At 36.9% G+C, this 8,070-nt stretch overlaps 1 protein-coding gene across 4 annotated transcripts; it reads left to right on the top strand.

Moving 5' to 3' along the window:
- Window positions 1–422: 422 nt before the first annotated feature.
- LOC110939651 (mediator of RNA polymerase II transcription subunit 15a) lies at window positions 423–6,231 on the top strand. Of its 4 annotated transcripts, XM_022181228.2 has the most exons (13): window positions 423–516; window positions 598–703; window positions 859–970; window positions 1,079–1,181; window positions 1,286–1,318; window positions 1,403–2,014; window positions 2,136–2,206; window positions 2,724–2,798; window positions 2,882–3,742; window positions 4,786–5,079; window positions 5,211–5,390; window positions 5,492–5,580; window positions 5,824–6,231. In XM_022181228.2, exons 2-13 carry the CDS (start codon window positions 621–623, stop codon window positions 6,032–6,034), a joined length of 2,724 nt encoding a protein of 907 aa, XP_022036920.1. In that variant the 5' UTR covers window positions 423–516; window positions 598–620; the 3' UTR covers window positions 6,035–6,231. The 4 variants fall into 4 exon arrangements, with proteins under 4 accessions (XP_022036920.1, XP_022036919.1, XP_022036918.1 ...); XM_022181227.2 differs by having other exon boundaries at window positions 1,286–2,014; window positions 2,900–3,742; XM_022181226.2 differs by having other exon boundaries at window positions 1,286–2,014.
- Window positions 6,232–8,070: the final 1,839 nt, after the last annotated feature.

Below are 8,070 nucleotides of genomic sequence, written 5' to 3'. Positions count from 1 at the left end.
ACATTGTATCATTGCCATACCGTACGGAACTAAACCAAACAACCTCGGCACCAATTTGTAGCTATTTTTATGGTTTCCTGTTTGATAACGGATTCTTTGATCGTATGTCATAAATTATATGAGGAAAAAAATATGTTTAAAATCAACTAATGTAATAAAACTATAAAATATTAAAAACTAATGGAAAAACAATATTAAAAAAGAAAGATTTAATCTACTGTTCATCGTAATGATATAGATAATATATGTTATCACAAGCTTTACAAATAATAAATTGGTCATCCCAAACGTTACAAGAATATTAAATTTTTCTTTTTTCTTAATAGCAAAGTAAAGGATGTTTAAAAAAAGGATAAGTATTATTTATTTATTTAAGAAATAATAAATAAGAGTGGGGTTGTATTTGCATAGGAAGCAAACGCGTATTTAAATTGCTGCATGAAAAGGGAGGGTTACAAAGCAGAAGAAACCACCGATCATCGTCGCTACAATTCCGATCCATTCACCACTCCGCCTGTAACGAATCTCCTCCTCCATCCTTTTCAGATTCATACCAAAATCGATAACTTAAAAATACATTCATATAATATTTATTAGGTAATCATCGTGAGATTAGATAGATGGATACAAGTAATTGGAAAGGCGCCGTGGACTGGAGGACTCTTCTGCCACCGGATTCACGTCGTAAGCTTGTCGATAAGATGTATGTTTTTATTATAATTAAACTCCATTTCTTATGATTAACAATCCGGTTTCAAATTTGCTTATATTATTTGAAAAATTATACCTTCTTTCATGTTCAAAACTGGGGTCATTTATATATGCTTATTTTTTCTAAACAACATATGGTTTATGTAGAATGGATAACTTGAAGAAGCAACCTCAGTTTTCTGGACCAGAGAAGCTACATGAACTTAAGGATTTTGCGTTGAGGTTTGAAGAAAAATATTATACTGCTGCAACAAGCCAGGTTTGTTTTCTACTATATAATATGCTAATATTATTATTTAGAAAATTAAGTCATATTTGATAAAGAAAGTTCAACGATATATTCTTTTCATTTGGGGGGGTTTTGCAGGCTGATTATATGCGGAGAATATCTCTCAAGCTGATGGGCATTGAGAACAGATCTGCAAATCATATGCCCAATTCTCTGCCGTCCAACGCTACTTGTGATTCAGGTACTTTTGATTACTTTCATTTCCTTGGGTTTATTAAAATATCGTCTTATATATATTTAAGAATTGCATTAAAACATTTGCTGTATGGTTTATTTGACCATAAGGTTCTCAGGGCATGCAGCAACTGAATAACCAAGGTATTCCTGTACCCTCTCATCATCAAGCTGGTAAACAAATCTTACCTCAGAGCATCCACAATAATGTTTCTTCATCTGGAATAGCGCGCTCCACCGCCACCCAAAATTCAAGCTTGCAGAACATTTCCGTAACTCAAAGGCAGATACCGGCAAGTCAAAGCTCACAGCATTATCTTTATCAGCAGCAAATTGCAAAGCAGAAGCTGCTGCAACAGAATAATACAACCTCAGTTCAACCACACGTTCAGCAACAGCATCAGAATTATGCACTTATGCAGCCCACAATGTTGCAACCGTCTTCTCTCTCTACCATTAAACAAAATCAGCAACCTCATTTGAGTCAACAGTTGGCCCTAAGACAACTAAGACAGCCGCAGCAGCAGCAGCAGCAGCAGCAGCCAAGGGTGTTTGGCCAGCAGAATAATAATCTTTCCAATGCACAATCAATTGGTCAACATAACAACTTTTCTGCTATTCAGCAGCATTTGGGCCATCAAAAACAGCCGCAGTCGCTTGGAGCTCAATCCACCATGCATTCATCACACCTGCTGCAGTCAACGCAAGGTCAAAGGTCACAAATGGAATTACAGCCACAGGTGATTCCACAGTCAGCTCAGTTTCAGCACCAACTAAATATGAACCAGAGGCTTCCAGCATCATTTCATCAGCAGAGAGCTATGCCAGAGGCTTCATCAAGTAAGCACATGTTAATCTCATACTCTGTTTTTGATGTGAGCTTATTATGAATTAGTTTCAAGAGTATGTTAAGTGTTTAAACTTTTTCTTTTTTTTTTTTTTTTTTTTTTTTGTTCTGTAGCATCTTCAGATTCCACAGCTCAGACAGGAAATCCAAACAGTGGAGATTGTCAAGAAGAGGTGTATCAAAAGGTGCTGTAATTTTAAACATAGTTGTTAAAAGCCATCCCCTTTTGCGCCTAGGCCCAATTTCCTAGCGAGGCGAGGCAATTGCGCTTTAATTCTCCATGTGATGGTTCATGCGTAGATTCCGGCCAAATTTTTTAAATTACGGCAAGATTACAGCTAGATTTCTACTTTTATCTAACGAAACTACTTTTATACACTAATAAACTAGCATTTTATAACTTTTCGTATTAAATAGACGATATTAAATGTTATATAATAGCTTTAGTTTATTTTATATGAAGAATAGTATTAATTTTCTATTATACAAAAATATTTTAATTTATTTTTTGTTGTGCGCTTTTTTTTCCTCAGGCCCACGCTTTTTTGCGCCTTGCGCCTAGGCCCCAGGCGAGGCCTATGCGCCTTGGGTGCGCCTAACGCCTTTAATAACTATGAGTTTAAAGACAAATGAATAATACAATTATGGATCTCCTTTTATTTACACAATTTGAACATGCAACTACAATCTTCCATTTTACAGGTGAAAGCTATGAAGGATCAGTATTTTCAAGGGCTGGCCGATCTGTACCCGAAAATTTTAGGCAGATTGCAGCAGGTAAGTTTCTTGGTCATATCCATTTTAAGCACTGATACAAACCCTTTGAAGTTATAATTTCATGTATGACTATTGTTGACCAGCATGATTCTCTTCCTCAGCAACCAAACGGCGATCAAGCTGAGAAGCTGAAAAAGTTTAAACATATGTTGGAGCGTTGCATGAAATTCCTACAACTCCCCAAAAACAACATATCTCCCAGCCATAAAGAAAAGTTGGGCGCATTGGAGAGAGAAATTGTTTATCTCACAAGTTCACAGATGCGCAAACCTGGGCCCACACTGCAACAACGTATGAATTCTCTGCACCAATCACAAATGCAGCCTCATGAAAATCAGATGCAATCAGTTAACTTACAGCATAATAGTTTGGCGACCTTGCACCATAATTCTGCTTCAACCGCACAGCAGAATATGATGAGTATGCTGCAGCAGCAGCAGCCAAGTTCCAACATGCTTCCACATCAGCAACTGAAGCAACTTCACAGTCGACAAATGCAGCAACAGTTAATGCATAAACAACAATTACACTTTCACCCACAAACAAAGCATAGCATGAAGCTGAATGTGAACCAGATAAATGATAGCAATGAGTTGAAGATTAAACAGCAGACTGAAATGAAGTCAGAATCATTGAAACAACTAAAGCTTGACCAGAAAAACGTGTTCAACTCTGTGACTACATCCAGCACACCTTTGCAACCTGCCAACTCACCGTTTTTTGTGTCATCGCCATCAACTCCATCTACGTCTAACCTGCCGGGAGATACCGATAAAATTAATTCAAGTGTTTCATTACTTGCTAATGATGGAAATATTTGCACTCCTGGAATATCTGCCTCACCTTTGCTTGCAGAGTGCACAAATCCAGATGCCAATGGTGCTTTCGTTCATTCTGGAAAGTTAACTACTATAGAACAGCCTCTGGAACGCTTACTCAAAGTGGTCAGTAATCAGTTCTAAACTTTCTAACCTATAAAATATAAATAAAACTTTGTTTGCATTAGGTTTCTCTTCTGATAGAGTAAATTATGTTTTTGGCCCCTGTGGTTATATCACTTTGACTTCATTAGCCCAAAATAAGAATTTTTAACATATCTGCCCCCATGGTCTCTATAACTAACCATTTTGGCCCCTAAGTCTAAAGATCATGGGGGCCAAAATGGTTAGTTATAGAGACCATGGGGGCAGATATGTTAAAAATTCTTATTTTGGACTAATATAGTAAAAGTGATATAACCACAGGGGCCAAAAACGTAATTTACTCCTCCTGATAATATAAACTTGGAGGTGACAATTTCAAGCCCTTTACTTATAAATTGATTTCAATTCAGGTTATGTTATATCTCTAATAGGTCAAAGAGGTTAAAAGTCACTCAAGGGTAAATTTCGTGCGTAAAACCTCTTAAATTATTTTAGTCTAAATACTAGATTAAACTGAATAAATATAATGTTTATAATTATAATCGACACACTAGATAATTATAGGAAAATGTGAATTTCATAATAATAGTGTTCATGTCAAACCAACCCCGAAGTAGGCGTGTAAATGAACTGAACGTTTATGAATTGTTGGTGAACTTGTTTGGCGGGAAGTTCATTTCTGTTCATTTAATTGAACGAACAAACATGAACACACATTTTGTTCGTTCATTTATGTTCATGAATGTCCGTTTATGTTCATTTGTTTATGTTTGTTCGTTTCAATTTAAATACATAAGTAGTTATATCATCCTATATACTTAAAACAAAGTCGGTGGTGAATCCACCTCCCGACTTTGGCCCTTCAGGTTTGCCTTTTGTTACCTTTACCCCTTCATGTTTGGTAACTGGGATTTCGAGTAAATGGTAATCGGTTCATATACAGGCCTAACCCAAAGTGAACCAAAGAGCTACCAATTTTGACCCGAATCCAGTCTGCCCCATTACCCAACCAGCCAATACTAAAAAAGTATGGCTAACACCTTGTGTATTTCTTTGCTTAACAGGTGAAGTCAATTTCACCAGAATCCTTGAGTGCTTCAGTTAGAGACATTGATTCGGTTGTTAGTATGATTGATAGCATTGCTGGAACGGCACCAGGTAATGGATCGAGAACTGCCGTTGGTGAGGACTTGGTTGCCATGACAAAAGCAACAACTACGGGAAAAAGAAAAATGAAACGCTTTATGAATAATCCAATGTTTATAAATGTTGTATCATCTGCAAGCAGCTTTAATCATTTGGAGAACTCAGAATTGGAATCCACTGCAACGTCTACCATAAAGAGGCCTCGGGTTGAGGTATTATCTCATATGCGAGCGTGTTAGGATTTGTATTTTTTTCTTCCCAATTGGTATACGGAACCCATAAGCAAACAGTGACATGAGTAGGCGCTAAAACAATATTGTTAACGTGTGTGAAATGGTTGCAGATGAAGCATCCCCTATTGGAAGAAATAAGAGAAATAAATGAAGGACTAATAGATACTGTGGTTGATATTAGCCAGGAAAATGCTGACCCAGAAGTTGGTAAAGGAACCATTGTTAAGTGCTCATATAGTGCTGTAGCTCTTTGTCCAAATCTCAAGTCACAATACGCGTCTATGCAAATGGTATTTTACGCTACTTTATATTTTTTTATGTGCCATCATTTTCAAAACACAAATCCCTTTATTATGTTAGAGCCATTTATGGACTTTAAACCCATGTGCAGTCACCTATACAACCGTTGCGATTGCTTGTTCCTGCAAATTATCCGAATTGCTCCCCAATACTCTTGGATGAGTTTCCTGTTGAAGTCAGGTAGGAAATTATTTCCCTGCAATTTTTCATTCCATGCAACCTTCTTCTTTATGTTTCTAAAATGATCATTTCAGTTAGAGCTGCACAATTGGGCGGCTCAAAACATGACCAAACAGACCCAAAACACTTTTTTCTAATTTTTTTCTTTTAAATAATTAGCATGTCATATATAATTACAAAAAGTATAGTATTTATGTAATACTATACTTTAGACATGTGACAGAATTAGTTTTCGTTGCACAGCAAGGAATATGAAGAAGATCTTTCAATAAAAGCAAAGTGGCGGTTCAATAGTTGTGTGAGAAAGCTTTCTGACCCAATGTCACTTGAGATGATGGCAAGGACTTGGGATGTTTGTGCTCGTGCGGTTATTTTGGAGTGTGTGCAGCAAACGGGTGGTGGCACTTTCACCTCTAAATATGGAGCCTGGGAGGACTGCCTAACTGCTGCATGAGTTTGATATTTTATATTTGACATATTGGATTGAGTGCTAGCTTTTTACCTGGTATGGTGTTTTCATATTATTGCGTTCTCATGTCGCATTTATTAGTTTTTGGTATGGTGAAAGTCAATAATCAGTTTCGGGATAGCTTCAACAAAATTGGTACATATTTTCTGATTATTTTGAAAACAAAAAAGACATAAAATCACTATCACCCTTATAAGAACTAAGTTGTATCATTTGAATTTATCGGTGACTTCTCCCTCTACTATTTTTGGAAGGAATCACCAAAGGAGATATATATATCTCCTAATGCAAATTTTTTTGAAAGATATATCTCCTATGCAAATGGGTAATATTACAATACCAACTCACTTCTTATGCTAAATTAGAGCTTGAATCTAGATGTGAGATTTATTTATAACTTAAAATCACCTAGACCATGTGTGAGTCGTCTGGGAATGGGGCGTTTTTTTGCCAGAAAACACCGGAGAACACCCAGGCAGCCGCCCTCGTGGGCGTTTTGTTTGCAAAAATTGGTTGAAGCGTGCTTTATTCCACGCCTGAGAGCAAAAGGGTTTGCCCAATCACATGCAGTGTTCTTTTGTTTGTCCAATAGCTTTTTTTTGTTGGTTTTTTTTATTTAATTCTTTACACCCCTTTTAACATAATGCCTCACATCCACACTACACCCATTTTAGAAAACGCCCCATAATGCTCCATTGCTGACTGAGCTACCACATGGAGCACAACGCCCAAGACTAGGGGCATTACCACTACACATGGTGTAAGAGGTCTAAAGTTTTGCTTGCCAAAATGTGTGAATATAAGTGTGATGGTTGAAAGATGAACGATATACACTTTTACGAAGAAACTGTCTCACGTAAATTAGAGTGAGCGTGGTTATTAGATAGTCAATATTTGGTTGGCTAGTTTGTGTAAACACCTTAAACATTGACAAAGCCTTTTGGAAAGATGTAGCACTCGTTTGAGCTACACACTATGAAATACATCCCATCCCTTAGCTGAGTTTGAAATGGTTGTTTGTGTGACATTCGTGGCAAAACCAGGTAAACCCTAATTGATACGCACGGATTACACGATTAACGAAACAACAATGATTATGCCTCGGGCGAATCCGAGGACACGTTATAGTTAACATATGAACGTTAGTAATTAATGTGGTGAAATTGAGGCCTCAAAGTGCAGAAAACAGGTTAAACGGAAAGGTTTCCGGTTAGCAGTGCAATAACTAATTAAAAGCGAACGAACGTGCCATAAACGCGTCCAGGGATATGTATTTATGTAAACATGATACTTAGATAATAACATAGGGATTTTGTGGCCTTAGTATGTAGTAAACACGTTAAACAAAGTAGTTGCCCTTTAGTGTAACGTTTTCAATTTTAACGTGCACTGTAGCATCCAAACATGCATTGCATCATCCGTCAAGTCTAAAAAGACTTATAAAACATTAGTATAATCTTTTGAACAAATAAGTTAAAGCGTTCAGGTTTTTGTTAAAGTTGGATCGTATTTTTAAAACACAAAAACCGCGCGAAAAAACGCGTTGTTTCGCGCCCCTTTTCCCAACCGGATGAGCGTTATCCCAAAATGCTAAATATCAGCTAATACTCACCTGATGTTGCAAAAACCAAGGTCAAAGGGTCAAAGGGGACACTTGTAGTGTCCCCCTAATTTCGATCGGCCTCATATTACCCCCATCCTTTCCTTCATTTCAGCAACCTTTCATCCTTTTAACCTCTGTGATACTTCTGCCCCAACCTTTTTATATCAAGTTCCAGGAAAAAAAAAATATAAGGTACCATGCCTTTCTAAGTAGTTTCCATGCTCTTTTTTATGTAAAAGTTGATTATAACAAACAAAAAAAAAAGAATTAGTTTTGATCCATCCATAAACTTTCTTTGGGCCTTGAGGGCTGTTTAAACATATTTTTTTAAACGGCAACAGCGACTATATAATACCCGTAACGTGATGGTTCATGAGGTTTCATGGTGGAAAACTTTGGAATTTGGATAAAAAACACG

Source organism: Helianthus annuus, chromosome 7 (genome assembly GCF_002127325.2).
Source record: "Helianthus annuus cultivar XRQ/B chromosome 7, HanXRQr2.0-SUNRISE, whole genome shotgun sequence".
Lineage (NCBI taxonomy): Eukaryota > Viridiplantae > Streptophyta > Magnoliopsida > Asterales > Asteraceae > Helianthus > Helianthus annuus.
Note: the sequence above shows the minus strand (reverse complement) of the source record. Positions and strands in the feature narration are given on the sequence as shown.

What these genes read in the sequence shown, in the direction of transcription:
- LOC110939651 (XM_022181226.2), top strand. Translation starts at nt 621, where the DNA reads ATGGATACAAGTAATTGGAAAGGCGCCGTGGACTGGAGGACTCTTCTG. An exon ending in TGGAACGCTTACTCAAAGTG is followed by an intron (nt 3,743 to 4,785) that starts GTCAGTAATCAG and finishes TTTGCTTAACAG; the next exon opens with GTGAAGTCAATTTCACCAGA. An exon ending in GAGTTTCCTGTTGAAGTCAG is followed by an intron (nt 5,581 to 5,823) that starts GTAGGAAATTAT and finishes TTCGTTGCACAG; the next exon opens with CAAGGAATATGAAGAAGATC.